We start from the raw sequence: 18421 nt of genomic DNA on the forward strand, positions 1-18421 counted from the left end.
TTTAGGCACATACATTCTTCCTTAATAGCATATATATGTGTGTGTGTGTGTGTGTCTATAAAAGGATTTTCACACCTACGTATCCACTGACTTCCTGTTTGACTTCATTCTTAAGTACATTCTTGAGCACATCAGAGTATGTTCTCCAAGCACAGAGCTAGCTATAGCAGAGCATAATCTCCCTGTTCCTTTACTGTGATGACCTACACAGACAGTATTTCAGTATGGCAGTAAGGTTGTTAAAGTTAACAACACACTGGAAGAAATGTAATTAAGAAAGAGACATTTGTGTGTTAATTTAGCCATCAGTACTAGTATTTAGTATGTGTGCTTTTCAGAATTTCAGGCAAGTTTAAATCTGCAGCTTTAAATAAGATGTACTTATACTGATCATATTTTTTGTAGGTAATGTTGTGATAATCTTGAAAATACTGAAAATCAGAAGCTATGTAGCATATTTCTGAGTAAAGAACATGATTTTACTGTAGAGCAACTTCTACAAATATAAAAAAATCAAAGAGTATTTAAAGATATTTACGAAGAAACATAAAGGTATTTACACATATTCATCTTTTGCAATACAAGAAACAGAAGATAGAAAAACTAGCTTTTCATTACTGTGTTTGTTAAAAGCACCTTCTGTTACTGCAGGTACACTCCATAGTGATAAAGGAAACAAGAGTGACTCTGAACACAATAAGATAAAGGAGAGCGGCTTAGACAAGTGGATACATGAGAAATAGTATCAGAGGACACCCTAGGATAACTGGCCCAAGACAAGAAGGCCTACATTGCCAACTCTCTGAATTACTTTTAGAGATCCCAATCTGAAAGACAACACTCAGGAAAACAACACTGAGGAAAATAATTAAGCTTCCTGTAGCTGAGAGACGTCCAACCTTAATAATTAGTAATATAGGAGACTTTTGTCAAAAGTACTTTCAATCTAGGAAACACCCTAATTGTTTCATCAAATCTCTTTGCAAAAAACGTTTGGGGCCCTTTTTTCTCAAATTTCAGTAAGGAAGAAATCAACATCTTTGTCTTAAAATATCCCTCAGAGTGTGTACAGCCTGTGAAAAGCTCAGTGAGACCCAGAGTTTGTTTCTTGGTAAGACACAAAGGTCAGAGTCGAGCACCATGAACAAGCAAGAGTTAACCCAAGCAGGTAATGGCAAATAGCAAGAAGGAGTGCAAGGAACAAGCCATGATTTCTACAAATATTTGCCCCATCTGGGCAATCCCAGGTGATAAAGCTGCAGGGCACTCTGAAGGCAGAGACATGCAACACAGATGGTACAGAAACATGAGGACACCTGGCAGGGCTCAGGACCTGTTTGGAAAGGCAGAATTAAAATGAGAGAAGCTTTCTCTCCTGTTAGCGGTTCAAGTGAAATTTTCACAGAAGGCTGGAAGCACCCTCACAACCACTTCGGTCATTCCTGACTGGGATAATAATATTCATTACTCTGGAAAACATCAAAGGAAAACTAAGGAATACAAAGTTTTATTTGCAGTAAGACACAGAGGGAGAACAAGGCCCAGTGTTAATTGCTTTTGATCTTTTATAATGTAATCTTACATAGCACTGTTTTATGAGGCTACATTGCTAAAAATGGCTGCTATTGTCTGAACTCTGTCTAGAAATCTCAAAAATGATTAAACCTTGATTTAATAATTAAAGCTCAAATAAAACTCCAAAGTCACACCTATTACTAGGGGAATTAGCCTGGAGAGATACTGGAGAGATACAATGCTTGATCCTGAATTTGACAAAAGCCGTCTTTGAGACGATTTCATCCAAAAAATTCCTGAAAGGTGTGAAGACTGGTAAAGCCTGAGGATTTCATTTTCAAAGCCAGGTTATTTGTCTGTCTTTAAGTATTTTAAAATGCATACATTACAAAGATCGAAGACCAACTTCAAGCAAATTGTTAAACATTCTACCCACTCTACGTTTTAGATAAAGACAAAACAAGGAGGAAGCTTCCTAGTTTTGCTTCTGAAGTTTATCCTCTACAGAATCATAAGCAGTTCTGTTGAAGGCATTCATTTACCTGTAGCAGTTTATAACAGATTGCCTAAAAACAACTTCCTAAGCCTGCTAAAAGAGATGAAAGAGCAGAAATAGTATCAGATTCTCTCTATGCCGAGCCTCTAACTTGCCAACTTCACATCATAAGCTTTCTGATAATGCAGAAATATAGCTTAGAAAATACAATCAATTTTTCAAGCTTGAGTTACAGATCTGCATTAGTATATATAACACTAATACCTAATTGTTCAGTCTTCCCACTTTCTCTGGTGGACTCCAGATCAGGTTCCTGTTTCATCACTGCCCACCCTGGAGACAATTTTTTCTAGTATGAAGGTGGCTACATGAAATTACGGAGACATTTCCTCTCAGTAGCAGAAGTATAAAGGATCCATGGTATCTTTAAAGCCTCTCTTCTTTCGATGTTAAAAAATGTCTTCTCCATACACTGCACTCACATAGATACCATCTTTTTTGCTTCAGCTGACTCTAGCTTTACAGCAATCAGCAATGGCATCCTAACTTCTGAGATGAGAGAGAAAACAGAATTCATAACCAGCTACAGACACCGTCTAATTCAGAATGAGATTTCCACTCTCCTTCAGTCATGCAGCACTGACTTCAACATTATTTGTCGCAAATAATATTTCCACGTAATTAAATTAAGATGGAGCTAACTCAAACCATAAAAGCCGGTCTTTTATCTCTGTGCCTGAGACAGTCATTAAAGAAGGAATAAGAAAATGAGCCCTTGAAAAGCACAGATTGATGTATCTAAACCATATACGTCCATAACTAAACACTAGAGATCTTTAAAGCTCTGAAGAGCCAGACCCATGACCAGCAAAAGAAGGAATCTACATCAGAAGGAACCATGTTTTCTCTTGCTAGCTATTTCCAAAACCTTCAAGATGACTTCACCTGTTTTCCCTAGAAATATCTATGACAACATTAAAGCCAAGTAAAGTTATATAATATATAATTCTGTTTAAATACAAATTCAGTCAAAATTAAAATATTCATTTCCTAATATCTGCAGTGAAGATCCATTTTTCACCAACTGTTGCACTTCTTAGCACCTCAGCTTTTTTAATCAGACCTTTCAAGAGTTTCAGTGATATAGCTATACACTATTACAGCTAGTGGAAATGCTCCATTTAATAACATTATTTGGCTAGAAATTGTAAAAATTTAAGTAGGAGGATGGAGATCCAGAAGATCTTAAATTTATCTTAAATCTACATAAAGATCTTATATATATACGTATATATATATATATATAAGGTATATATAACATCTTATGTAGATATAATAATATATACCATATATACATTATGTATATATATAATGTATATATAAGATCTTTATGTAGATATATCTTATGTAGTTATAAAAACATAAACATCTACGTAAAGATCTTATATATAAGATCTACGTAAGATCTTATATATACCTTATGTAGACCTTATATATCTTATGTATATATCTATATATAATTTTATCTGGCACACTAGATTGAATTTGTCACTCCTATAGTTACTAAATACAGAATAGGACTCTCTTAAGAAATTCCAATTCATAGAACCAAGAATGGCTTGGGTTGAAAGGGACCTTAAGGACCATCCAGTTCCAACTCCCTGGCATGGACAGGAACACCCTCCATTACATCAAGTTGCCGAAAGCCCCATCCTGACCTTGAATGCCTCCAGAAATGGGACATCCACAGTTTTTCTGGGCAGCCTGTGCCAGTGCCTCACCATCCCCAAAGTAAAGAATTTCTTCATAATAGCTAACTTAAGCCTAAGCATTTTTTGTTTAAAGCCATTCCTCCTTGCTCTATCACTAAGTGCCCTTACAAAGGGTCTCCCTAAAGCCTTCCTGTAACCCCTCTTAGGTACTGAAAAGGAGCCAGAGAAGTTCTCCAGGCTGAATGAGCACAAGTCTCTCAGCTTGTCTTTGTAGGAGGGGTGCTCCAGACCTTCCAACATCACCATGGCCTCCCCTGTACCCTTTTCAGTAACACCATGTCTTTATTGTACTGGGGGCTCCAGCACTGAAGACAGTAATTCACACTTCCTCTGAAAGGCTAACAATGGAAAACAAAGGATAACCAGTAATATCAAGGATTCTTTGCATGTGTAACATACAAGTAAATGCTGTATATATTTTTTTAAATCCTATTTTTATTGAGATACCTGCTTTGACTACCTGCAAAGAATGTACCAATATTTTTAACCATGCTAACATCACTAAAATAGATCACTGTTATCCTTACTTCACAATATCTGTAGTCAAGACAACTATGACCTGTAACATGTTCTTTCTTCCTTCTTAACTCCTAAAACCTTCATTTCAAAAATCAGCAGAACCAGATATTACCTAAAGCAAATTGAGGCATGACTGTTACTCATGGTAAAACCTGACTAATTCATTAGCTGTAGTAATTCCTGTGTCTTTCCTCCTAAACAGAGGTAGGCAGAAAAACGTAATAATCATATAACATTATTACTATAATTCCTTTACTCTTCCCCTTCACTCCCAAGAGACTGTAGGATTTGATACTGCTACAATACAGAGTACCTTATGGACACTAGTTGTTAGATTGACTATGGGAACACCATGAACATGCATCAATTCCTTACAATATTACACTGAGAGAAATTGACTCTTCAAGGAGACTCTTTGATTAAACCACCTTCTGTCAGGTCCCCCTGGGAGCGCTCTCTTCTCCAAGCTGAACAGCCCCAGCTCTTTCAGCCTGTCCTCATATAGGAGGTGTTCCATCCCTTGGATCATTTTTGTGGCCCTCCTCTGGTTGCGCTCTAACAGGTTCACGCCTCTCCTGTACTGAGGACTCCACATCTGGATGCAGCACTGTAGGTGAGGCCTCACCAGTGCAGAGTAGAGGGGCAGGATCACCTCCCTCAACCTGCTGACCACACTTCTTTTGGTGAGGCCCAGGATATGGTTGGCTGTCTGGGCTGCAATGGCATATTGCCAGTCATGATATCTAGCTTGCCATCCACAAGTGCACCCAAGTCTTCTGTGATCCTGTAACAGACTGGGGGACCCCTGTGTTCCATCACAAAGATCACATATGCCCTTGTAAAAACACATCCTAAATAGTAACAACAGCAAGTGATTTACAGCTTTCCACAATGTATTTCTCAGTGATAAATGCAAGTTGAATGTGAGCCTTGACAATGTCACCAGTAGGAAACAATATCCTATTTACTGCAGTGAAAGACTGTGCCACATGAACATTCACTGAATGCTTACGAAAGCTAAAGAATTTCTTTAGTTCATACAGGAACCTACTCTCCAAGCATTGTAGGGCAAGTTTCTGCAATTGCAATTCCTATTAGAATACATTTGAGATTTTTGTGAAAGAGTAGATTCACATCAGCACAGGTAGCTTTCTTGATTCTAATTTTTGAAAATTACCTTTAAAATGTAAAATATTGAAATGTACTCCAGATTATTCTCAAATTCATCTTTATACTACCTTTCCTAAACATATATAAAAATAAAATCAGATTAAAATATTTACTTTAGGTATAATATTAGCAGAACAGTGTCAGTGACATGCATAACTTCTGACATTATTTCAACATTATGCTTCATACGATATGTGCACTACATTTTTTGGAATGCCTACAGACCATTAATGTTAAAAATAATACGTATTTGTGGATTCCTCTAAGTTTTTGCTAGCATATTTCTAAATGTTAAGACTTTTTCTTAAAAATTACTGCCATCTAATTGTATTGCAACTAAAAATCAAAACTGAATTACTGGGCTGCAGAAACTAAAAACACTGCATACACATCAGCAATACACATATTGATATCATAGGAGGCAAAAGTGACTCAGTTTATGGCACTGTGATGAAATTCATTTGCATTTTTGTATGTAAAACACCTACTAGACAATTTCCTACTTTTTTCTTTTTTCTTTTTTTTTTTTTTAAACTGTGCACATATCATATTGCAAAACTAAAGGAAAGGTAGGAGCATGCTCAGAAAAGCTGCAAACAGAGAAGAATATCATGCATCACATCCACAACAACTCAGATTGTAACTAAGTTATCTGAAAAGCAGGTAAGCCTTTCATGACAAATAATTGCTTTCATTTTAATTATAGTAACTCCCCTTGCCTTCAGCAGGAATTACACCTGTGTAAATGAAAGCAAATGTAGGCCAGGAAATAAGTCTACCCATAAAAGAAAAGGACTTTAGACAGAAAAAAGGCTCTAACCACTTTGTCCTCCTGGAGTTCACATCCACGAAAGCAAGAAAAAAAAGGACAAAAAAGACAAAGAGGGAAAGAGTCACTTTGATTTTGAAAGCAAGCAGCAGTATTTGTTAGTAAATAAATGAACAAAAGTCAAAATTTATATATATATCGTTCTTATTTCCCATAATGGCAAAGCTGATCTATTAAAAATATTCTATTGTAATAATTTTCTTAATTTGTTGAGTGAAATTGAGTAGATTTTATGCATGAAAGAAAATAAAATATTTATACAAGGAAAGTTCCACAGAGAAAACAGTTTTCATAAAAATAATTTGGAGTCATCTCTATTTTACCTTAATTAAAAATATGGGGCATGTCATACAAAGGATGCAGAATTTATCTCCACATGTCTGAGACACCAGTGTTGCAAATGATTAGCATGCATCAACCCTTTGCACTTGCACTGAGTCCAGAGAGGTGGTGGATTTCTGTATACTACAGACAGACTGAGGATATGCATAATGGCATAACTGCATGTTAGTTACTCGGTAGGTCTTCAAAATTTCAGAGTTTTAAAGCACAAAGATACAAGAGTTTTTCACAAGGGTTCACTGCATGTCATATGGATCCAAGTTGAAGGAGGGAAGATTTAGGTTGGATGTTAGGGGGAAGTCCTTTACAAGGAGAGTGGTTAGGCCCTGGAACGGGCTGCCCAGGGAGGTTGTGGATGCCCCGTCCTTGGACGTGTTCAAGGCCAGGTTGGACGGGGTCCTGGGCAACCTGATCTGAATGTGTGTGTTTGGTGGCCCTGCTAGGCAGGGGGGTTGGAACTACATGATCCTTGAGGTCCCTTCCAACCCGGGTGATTCTGTGATTCTGTGATATCAGGTCTATATTACACTTTTTTCATATTCAAATACAAATATTCCCATTTATTATTATTTTCCTTGGAAGAACCATATTTGAGGTGTTTATAATTGCAAATGGAATAATACTTCAGGAAACAAAATTATTCAAAACAATAATTCAGTCAAAACTATATCCCATTTTTGCAAATGATGGTGAATGTATAAATGAGCAGTATTTTCTGATACCTCAATTTCACATGCCAGTACAGAGATTAAATCTAGGCATGCAGATAAGCATTTTGCCTAGTTAAAATAAAACTGCTCACCAAGAAAGGGTGACAACACATTCTATGCTTTGTTATTCAGATACCCATATGACATGTAACTTTGTGCTCCTGTGCTACTGAAGTTTCAGGTTCCCCCCCCCAACACCAGTGCTATATAACAAACAGGAGAGAACACAGCAGAAGCCAGCTAGGACAAACAGGAGTAGAGTACACAAGGAGTTGAGGGAGGGAGGCTTGCTTTGCCTAAAGAAGCAGGGTGGGATGAGTGGGGCAAGAGAGGAACTATTTGCAATCTTCAACTACATAAATTTGAACTATAGAGAAAACAAAGTCAGAATTTTTCTTGAAGACACACAGCTAATGGACAAAACACTACAAAAGGTGGGTTGGACAGGATGTAAGAGGAAAAAGCCTGAACAGTTGATAAGCACTGAAAGAGTCTGCCCAAAGAAGTTACAGAAGCTGCAGACTTTCACAACTCACTTCAATGAAATCCTGAGAAACCTGGTCTAATTCTGGACGTAAACCTGCTTGGAGCAGGAGACTGGCCTACCTCAACACACCCCATCTGACTCAATTTGATCTCATGTGCAGTGGCTTTAAATTCAGAGCATTTTCAAACATGCTACAGTTTTTAGTGGTCTTCTGAACTAAGCTCTGCAATGAGTGGCAGGAGATGTTTTGAATGGAAATACCCAGTGTATAAATATCTTCTGAAGAAATACTTCTCCTATGCAAGCAGAGCATAATCCATAACTAGGTGTCCTCAGCACAGAGACTAAGAAATTTTTGAAACAGTGTCTGTGGAACTTAGTTCCTTTCCTGGAAAATGTCTCTCCTCTGCAGGAAGAACTAAGTAACAGCACAGAAGAGCAAAAGAATCAGATGTGCCCATGTCTCCAGTTTAAGGATTCAATTTTAAATGAAAGAACTTGGCAAAATCATATAAATTCCTAAAAGATACAGTAGACAAAACAGAAAATAATGACCAAGATTTTAAATACATGAAACTGAACAAAAAAGCAAAGGTAGCATTTTAACACAAAAATGAGAAACAGAAACGACGACATTTAAACTAAAAAACAGAAACATTTTTTAAAAAATCAATGAATGAGAAATGTAAATAGCAAATAGAAGAGGTTAAAATTACACAGATTTAAAAAAAGAGACAAGGCCATTAGGAAAATAAACTTCAAGATGAAAACTGTCTTTATTATTTGTGTTTGGTTATTTACCATATAGCTCAACTTACCGTTCTACCTACTTAGGCTGACTGGGCCTTAAAGCAGAACTACCTGTTTCTAGCACAGTCCTTCATATCGTAATAACTTACAAAATCCTGCTCTCTGCCTTCAGTTTTTCATAATATCCACTGCATCAATATTCCTGAAGTTTTAAAATAGACTATAAAGAAGAACTGTGCTATCTCAAGAAATTGGTTAGAAACAGTGCTATTCTGAAGTGTTCCTGATAATCTGCACTGTGCAGTACCCATAATTTGGTCACTGGATGACAAGTGGTGCTACATGCAATGTTCCCCTCAGACACACACTGAAGCATGGGACCAAAGGTTGCTGAATCTCTGCCCCTGAGGATTCCAGGCTCACTTGGATAAAGACCTCAGAAAACTCCTGCAATTCAACATTCTTTGAGCAAGAAATTGGATGAGATGATTTCCAGATGATTTAGAGATCATCTCCAATATTCAGTGATAGCTCATCCTCACTCATTAAAAAAAAATAAAATCTAGCTATATTAGCATTTTTCAATAGCTTTTACCTACATAAAATGCTCTTGTATATATTTAAACATTCCGCTTTGTCATCAATATGACTTTCTTTCCCTATTTCATCTCTATTCCAAAAATAATGACTAGTGTAATTTATAGTGTCCTGACTATTTTTATGCTGTTCTGGTATGATCTTCCACTCAATCCAAATTGAAAATGATAATTATATACAGAAAAATTTTAACTGTTAAATATTCTAACAGTCTCCTACAAATGCACAGACGATCTGCCCCTCTTCATATTGTGAATTATGTTCTAATCTACTTTTTCCACTCAGTTTTTGCCTAAAATACAAGGATTTTTAAAACACCTCAAAGTAGAACTGTAAAGTAAATTCATACAAGAAGAAAATTCCATTAATAAGACAACAAATAATCCAGTAATAGAAAAGTATTAGAAATAAATTTCATAGACAGAAACAGACTCTCACAGTAACACCAATATATACATAAATATTTTATATATATTATATATATAATATATAATACATAAAATAATATATGTAAAATATTTTAATATATAAATAAGAGGAGATAGTTTAAGAGCTTTGAGACAGCTTTTCTAGTTCTTATTTCCAGGCCAGTAGATTCTAATGTTAGAAACTACAGGCTCATATATATTGATTTGGTAACACTGTTCTATTTCAACACAGTCTCATTTTGCCAAATCTTCATTTGTGTTCAAGAGTTTCCAAAACCCGAATTGAATGATAGAAGAGATCAAATAAATGCTAAACGCATCGTAAGAACGTATGCAAGGAGTACACAACTACTCATCTTTCCTAAAAGCTCATTATAGGATATATATTTCTCAAAAATTTGCAGTACAGAATCAGAGAATGGCTTGGGTTGGAAGGGATCTCAAGGATCAGCAAGTTCCAACCCCCTGCCACAGGCAGGGTTGCCAGCCACTAGGATAAGTACTAAATCAGTTTGCCCAAGGCCCCATCTCCCCATCTAGCCTGGCCTCCAGGGACGAGGCATCAACAGGTTCTCTGGGCAGCCTGCTCCAGCACTCGCCACTCAAGTAAAAAAATTCCCCGATATCTAACCTACATCTCTCCTCCTTTAGTTTAAAACCATTCCCCCTTGTCTGCTCACTATCTTCCCCTTAAAAAAGTTGATTTCCCTTATATTTATAATCTCCCTTTAAATATCAGAAGGCCACAATAAGCTCACCTCACAGCCTTCATTTTTCCAGGCTGAAGAAGCACAGTTGCATAATGAAGAGTCTCAAACACTTCAAAGTAAGTTTTCCAATGCAAAGCAGTAATTGTGGAAATTGGTTTGAAGGCATATAAGACTCCAAATCTTCTTACCCACACTATGATGTATGAATCACAACAGATGCACAAGACTTGGTTCAGACAAAAATCTACCTATCTGGTGAGACTTTCAGGATGAAGTTTCTTTTCTGAATCAGGCTATGAAATATAAACAACTGTGAAATTAAAGACAAGAAATCATCCTTCACTAGATACTTAGGACTAACTGCAGCTTCTCAGCCACATGCCCGATGTTGATACAAAACACTAAACACGCACCAGTAGAATAAAAGTAGTGGCAAGACAGATCATATGAGAGACATTTTGATAGCAAAGTTAATTAAGAAACTATTCAATCCAGTTCTCAAAGAACAGATACTAAAAATGTAACAAATCAGTCAAACTTTGAAGATAAGTATTCCATTTCATGGAGAGAATGCACATACATTTTAATAACAGTTTTGTTGAAAAAAGCCTTATTTCCATGAATAATCTGAGAAAATGACTAGAATTCCATCCCACGTTAAGGAGAAAAGCAGAATAAGTCATTCAAAAGAATCAGTTGGAAGATGCATCTGGTACATGACTGGGTACACACCAAAGCCACGCTTCCAGAAAGTACTTTTTCACTTTAAGTGCAAAGCTATCAATTTGCCTAAAGTTACTGATTCTTTACTGTGTCAGCTTCATAATAATCTCTTAAATTTTTGAAAGCCTTGAAACAGTGAAGAGTTCAAACATGCCCAGGCAATTATCTGCTGTTTGATATAATTCAAAACAGCTACCAAGTGAAAATAATCCAAAATAATCAAATGAATAACAGAACTAGTTTCTGTAGTTATTACAATATCAAATTATAATATCGAAGTTTCTATTAGAATCACTTCTCTTTTTTTGTCTGAAAAAATAATCAAGAAAATCTGTGGTGTTGATGTAGAAATGCAACATCTGGGTGTCAGTTCTGCATCAGTTTGCAAGAGAAGTGACTGAAGATCCAGAAGGCTGTGCTTCCATTCAGCAAGATCCAGGCAGGTGGAAGAGCTGGGCAGAGAGGAACCTGATGAGGTTTAATAAGGGTAAGGGTAGAGTTCTGGGGAGGAATAGCTGCACGCATTCATACAGGTTTAGGGGCTGATCTTTGAAAAAGCAGCTCTGTGGAGAAGGATCTAGGTGCCCTGTTGGACAACAGGGTGACCAGGAGGCCGCAGTGTATCCCTCTGACCAAGAAGGCCAATGGTATTCTGGGCCTTAAAAACAGTGTGGCCAGCAGGTTGAGGGAGGCGATTCCCCCTCCTCTCTGCCCTGATGAGGCCACATCTGGAGTACTGAGTCCAATTCTGGGCTACTCTGTTCAAGAAAGTCAGGGAACTACCAGACTAACTCAGCAGCGGGCTACGAAGATGATGAGGGACCTGGAGCACCTCCCCTATGAGGAAAAGATGAGAGACCTGGAGATGTAAAGCCTGAAGAAGACTGAGAGCGGATCTTATCAACGTTTACAAATATATGAGAGGCAGGAGTCAAGACGATAGGGTAAGGAACCTTTTGGTGGTGCCCAGTAACAGGATAAGGGAAAGTAGGAACAAACTGGAACACAGACGTTCCATACAAACATGAGAAAAGAACTACTGTGAAGGTGACAGAGCACTGGAACATGCTGCCCACAGAGGCTGTGGAGTCTCTTCTCTGGAGAGACTCAAAACCCACCCGGGCATTTTCCTGTGGAACTTACTGCAGGAAACCTACTGTACCAGGGGCTTAGGCTGGATGATCTTCAGAGGTTCCTTTCAACACCTACAAAGCCGAGAAGGTCTCACAGCTCAAAATGACTGCTGTGCAAGCTTCTAATCTCAGTGCTGTATGCAGCAAAAGAGCTCAGTTTTTCTGAGTTGTGCTGTCCAGGTGCAGGCAATGCCAGTAGCCTAGCGATAGCCAAAAGCAGGGCACAAAGGAAGATATGAGCCAGGTAATGCTTCCACCAACAGAATTCTGTCCCACAGCCCCAGGTAAGGAAAGTAGGATACAGCTCAACAGGTCATGGAGATGAGGCAGAACAAAGGCCAGCCAGGAAGCCAAGCCTACAGACGCAGGTCAGCAAGGGGCACAGACAGACAGTGGCATGGAGGTGAGCACCCAAGCTGTAAAGCAGCTCCCAAGCAAAACAGCGCCCCTTGGAGCCTCTGAGGGCTCCTTCTCATGCAGCCTTCCTAGGCAGCTGATCCCAGATTCGACTATGGCATTAACATTGTTGTTCTCATATACCATGATCAGATTTCAGATGTGCTGGAGGTTTCTAGTGTACTGATAATATGCATGTCATGTCTTTTCTAGAGAAACGCAGAACCAAGCCATTTTTCTGAAAAAAAAAAAAAACCAACTTATTTGAAAGTGACAGGAAATCACTGCAACTGTTCTAAGTCCCAGTGACCTAGAAATCCTGATATTGGCATTAATTGGCACTAATTCTTTGTTCCCTGCTAACAGAATGAAATAAATTACATTTTCTGACTGCTTATGGATGGTCTGCACTGTACATCCTGCAGTTAGAAATGCATTTGCTCATCAAAGAACTTGATGGTTTTCTGAAGAAAAAAAAAAGAAAAACTAACAGCCTCAGAGAAGTAATCAAAATGCAAATCTTTCAAAGAACCAGAGGGAGCTGAAGAATTTTCCTACTTAAACTTCATGTATTTTGAACACATTTGCAGGTTCCTGCCAAACAGCTGAAAATCTCTTGATGTTCAGAGACAAAGAGAGAAATGTTTCAGCAGCTGCAATAAGTAGTTGCCCAGGTTTTAGGTTGCCCAGCATCCTAAAAGGAAGTATTTACCACATTTCAAATTAAGTTTTCAGACAAGTATTGTTTTCTTTCTCTACAAATTAAATGTTAGTTTACTGAACTGGCATTTTGAGCTGCTGGAATGTATATTCATTACACAGTTTTATCTATCTGAAAGTAGTGTAAGTTCAACATTTTAGCATTCAAATTTCTTAGCTGCATAAAACTCATTCTACTGTTTACTGTCTCATTCAGTGTGCATTTCTCTGCAAATAAAGTGTATCTTGTATGTCAGTAGAACCTTATCACTATGGATTGTTATTTGATTTATTACTTCTGATAGAATTTGAATCAATGTGAAACTGTTCAAAAAAGTAAGTGGTGCCATTTAAAGTTCCCCTACCTTCATGAAATTTAACTTCCCTACCCTGGTCGAACACTCACTAATGTAGTAAGCAAGGGCACAGAAGCAACAGTAGCACCATAATCATTATTCTGTTTGATCTAGAAAGAACTCACATATAGTTACAATTTTTGTACCACACTGACTTAATTTTAATGCCTTCTTTTGAGGCACTGCATCTAAATTGAAAAAGGAATAAATCACCCAACCATTCTGAGAACCCTAACTTGATTCTTTGTGCAAAACACCTTCCTGCACAGCTTTATATGCAGGTATATCTGTAAAGCAGACTGGAGTCCTGGAGGACAAATCACACATTCTTATCTTCACCTTGTTATCTGTATTTAAAAATACCACTGCTCTTCTTACTAGGAAATTTTTTTTGGCATTTTAATGTGAGCCAAAAATTATATTAAGAATAAAATTCTTTGGACTGCTTGTTTTGAGAATTTACAAAAAATCATCACCATCCCATCACCTCCAAGTACTTTATTAATTCAGACAAAGCCAAATAAATGTTACATACATCCTGTCATTGATTACAACAAAAAATACTAACATGAGAGAGCAAAATAGAAGTGTAACAATTTTTCAAATTCATATTCTTATTTTATTCCTATATGTACTCATAGCGGAAGATTTTAAAAGATTAAGCAAGAGAACAAAGGTTTGTTTGTACAATGAAAGATCAGAAAGAAAAAAAGGCAAAGGTTCAGTCTAAGAACAAACTAACAAAAGAAACAGTCAAAAGGGTGAAACGCTTGCAGGAAACACAAAGATTCTTTAAGAAGTATCTTACACAACATCCAAAGAAGACATGTAAAATATGTCTAAAAACATCTATGTTCAAAAGAACAAAAAAATAAATGAGATACAGCTAACACAGGAAGCTATTAACAAGTCATCTTGCAAGAAGGTGAAGTAGTATTCAGTAAGGAAAATGAAAAAGAATGAATTCTTATAAGCTACACTAAGGTGGATTCAAAACTAATTTTGTGAAATAATGTGTATAGGCATAAAAGACATCAGCAATTTAGACTGAGTCTAAATTAAATATTTTGGTTTCTAAATTCACTATTTTGGTTCGTTGTGTTTATGAAGACTTACTCTAGAATCTCACTTTATATAAAGTGACCCAAACCGATCTTTCAGAAAAATTATCTACAAAGTAAATCAACAAAACAAAACTAATTATTTTTCAAACAAAGCAGATTCTGTATTCAGAGTAAAACATGTCAAGCATAAAACATGTAACTACTGACTGAAAAATAGTCTCACATTGACAAGATGAATAAGAAGAAAGAGTGAGGCCAGTTTAAGACTTTGAGAGTGTGATCACCTAATAGACACGTGAGCCTGACATCCCCACTGCACCAATCTGTGGAAGCCAAAATACAGAATAAAATTAGAAAGTATTTGAATAGATTATAGTAAAATATAGGGAAAAAAAACACTAGTAACAGGAAGTCATGGCTGTTACATTTACTACAATTTCTTCTAGAAGTCACTGAGAAAGTGAGTAAATGGAGTTTGTTGATATAGCCGTGTTGGCCTTCCAAGCTTTTGAAGAAATTTCATCTACCATGAAACAGGACTAAATAAAGTCAAGAGAAAACTTAGCTGGTTTAAGACAAAAATAAATTAACAGGAATAAATGGTCAGTGCTTTTTAACTGAGAGCTATCTCCAGTGAAGACCCACAGGGAATCTGTCTAGAGATGATCTTTCCAGCATGTTCATAAATAATCAAGAACAGAAGGCATGAGAGCCAGAAAAGTTTATTTATTACACTAAATTATTGACCGTAGTATTAGAAAAATGCCAACTGAGAGGAACTGCAGAACAGACTCAATGGTGAATGTGGAAGTGGCCTTACAGAAAGATAGAATTAGATTGTAAGCAATAGAACAAATGACCTAAGAGGGTATAAAAGAATCTGGAGACTTGTCAAGATAAGTTAGACAAATATCTGCCAAGTTTATATGATTCTTCCTGAGAAAGATCTCTTCCAACTCTAAACAATGTCTTAAACATCTCATTAGGAAATGATGCATTCCTCCTAACATTCTCTTTCTTTGACTCTTAATATAATGACACAAAAAACTGCCCTGATTGCTTTTATAATCAGATGGAACTAGTTCAGGAATTATTATCTCTCTGATTAATAGTTACACAGTTTAGTTGTAAAAGCAATAATATATAAGTTTACTCAAGGTAAAAGTTTCAATAGACTTTTAAAGTGACTTTAACAAAATCTGGTCATACCAAGGCATTTTGAGAGATTTATTCATAATCTCAGTTTCTTTAATCATAAGCAAACAGATTATTTTCTACTCTGTCAATCAAAACTTCAGCCCATTATTTAAGCCTCCCTGGATGAAAAAAAGCATAACATTGTCACCTCCCTTCCAACAGATTAAGACAGTAACTAAAGACTGCAATGAATCTATCACAGAAAAAAAAAGATTTTTGGAACTAAATGGTATTGACAAATGATTATGTTAATAAATAAATACATGATTGTGTTGATTTACAAAATACGCATTTCCACAAAAAACTACGAGTTTTGAGTAGCCAAGAATATTCTCCAAATATCTGTCAGAGTCTGGTAGAGGCATCTGAAAGATGTGGACATTATCTGAAGAACTGAATAAACTAATTTCAGAACAGAAATTCTCCATGATTACCTCAGTCCTGCTGAATGTTTCATTCCATGACCAAACTTCTTAAAAATTCAGTTTGCTCTTCTACCTGTTCTTACCTAATAAACACCTGTAATGCCAGCTGTAAATCTGCACTGTTAGTGCATTGAATTTTTTGTACGAAGCAATACCTCCTATTTTATTATGTTGCTCCACAATGTCGGAGGCAAATGTTGGTGGTAAGGCAGTAGAGGTTGAACCTTTTTACCAATATTCCATTACATATCATTGCCATGTAACAGATGGCATCATACTGCATCTTACAAGGAAGTGTGGGTGAAGTAAAAGTGTGGAGTTGAATTGCTTCATGCGGAAAAAGTGGCATCCACTGACATTCATCAATGCTTACTGAATGTTTATGGAGACCAAAGAGCAGATGTGAGCACAGTGAGGTGGTGGGTGGTGCATTTCAGCAGTGGTGACAGATGTGAAAGACAAGCCAAATTCTGGATGGCCATGTCAATATTCACAAGCATAGCATGCAGGCTCTTGTTCATTGCTAGTGAATGCAAAGTCAATGCAAAGTTAATGATGGTGACCAAGCTGAAAAATAGTGTTTTGTAGCTGAGAATGTGCACTATTAAATTGTGTTACTGCACTCTTTATATCTGCTGTTGTTTCCCTGGAAATAAATAGGAGGCATTACTTTTAGAACAATCTATGTAGATATCATTTCCTCCTTAAGGGAAATCTGTTTCAGTAATTAGCATACTTGAGCAAGGAATAAAAGATACTGAGGTCTGAATTTTGTTGCTAGATTTTCATAACTCCGTACCTTATTTGACCGTAAAGATACTCTTCCTCCACAGCGCGCACAGAATTTAGTTTGGCAATATGAACAGTTATGGCCACAGCCATCAGCAAATTTTGTTTTGTGGCAGATGCCACAGGTTGGGGCATCACCCTTCTGCTCCTGCTGCTGCTGCGATTCTTCACCCATCTTCTTTACTTGCTCCTTATACATTTCGAACTGCTGATGTAATTTTCTGCAGAAGAAAAGAGATCATTAACAGTTGTTTGGGTTTTTTTGTTGTTGTTATTTATGCTTACAAATACTTCACAATCACTAAATTGCAATCAACTTCAGAGCACAAATCAGAGAGAAACACGTTTCACTTATGGTGCTTCAGAAGCGTAACTTTTAAGAACTACTTTCTTTCTAATTGAACTGAACTGAAGGTGGTTACCCAAAACTGATAACATACGGCACACATTCTAGCTGTTACAAAAAGAAGTAACTTTGCTTTAGGATGTGACCAGCTGTGAGCTGCAAATACAATTGGAGGAAATACAGAGTGATTCAAGAGCCCACAGCACTAGATAACAAACTGGTTAGGAGCAGGAAAAAAAAAAATCTCATTCTTCCAAGTACATTTTTACATAATTCCATCAGACAGATGCAAGTATATTTTGGTAAATTACTTATCCAAAAACACTGCACAGTGTAATTATTCTGAAATGCTTTGTCAGTTATTTTTCAAGCATTGGGCACAACCCCAAGCCCATAACAAGTTACCACAGTTAAGCAAGTAATTTATTAATCTTCATTTAAGACATTCACTTATTTAAATAAGGACTATCATCTCAAGCCAAAGGTAGAAAGAAGACTATTTGAGGCTTAAAAACTAGGGACAATAGTTTAAAACTCACGTACACACACAAAAACCCCACACACGTTCTGCTTTCTATTTCCAGAGGACTAGGGGCACATTCATAATCAACAATTATGTGCATACTTCAGACATGCTACTCTATTTTCTGATCCCATAATCATCAAATTTCTACATATGATAGTTAAACTGTCTTGCTATGATAAAAGCTATATAAAAAAAAAAAAAATGTGTCTTTTACAGCTTTTTTTGTTGAAACCTCTATTTCTGAAGGTAAAAGATATCACAGGAAAAAAAATTTCATTATAGGAAGTTAATTTTTAGTACCTATGGTTGCTGAAAAAGAGTGGAAAATGTGACATAGTATAAGAAATTCAATCACAAAGAGAAGATGAAAAACCTTTGACTTTATTTTTATCCCTGGGATTTAAAGGAGCCTGTGTCCTGAAGGTTAACCCATTAGTATGGA

General features: G+C 36.7%; 1 protein-coding gene across 22 annotated transcripts in view; it reads right to left on the bottom strand.

Annotated features, from left to right (window-relative positions):
- The window catches only part of RIMS2 (regulating synaptic membrane exocytosis 2), a 437579-nt gene that overhangs the window by 340967 nt on the left and 78191 nt on the right, over window positions 1-18421 (bottom strand). For 11 of the 22 annotated variants that reach the window (XM_042839676.1, XM_042839684.1, XM_042839672.1 and 8 more), the window contains 2 exons: window positions 17118-17328; window positions 6293-6304 (listed from right to left, as the gene is read on the bottom strand). In XM_042839676.1, the coding sequence (XP_042695610.1) occupies window positions 6293-6304; window positions 17118-17328 (223 nt within the window). The remainder of the gene's footprint in view (window positions 1-6292; window positions 6305-17117; window positions 17329-18421) is intronic. The other 11 variants (XM_042839685.1, XM_042839666.1, XM_042839675.1 and 8 more) reach the window with 1 other exon arrangement.

Source organism: Centrocercus urophasianus, unplaced genomic scaffold (genome assembly GCF_019232065.1).
Source record: "Centrocercus urophasianus isolate 14NV4802_14NV808 unplaced genomic scaffold, USGS_Curo_1.0 seq_11, whole genome shotgun sequence".
Classification (NCBI taxonomy): Eukaryota; Metazoa; Chordata; class Aves; order Galliformes; family Phasianidae; genus Centrocercus; species Centrocercus urophasianus.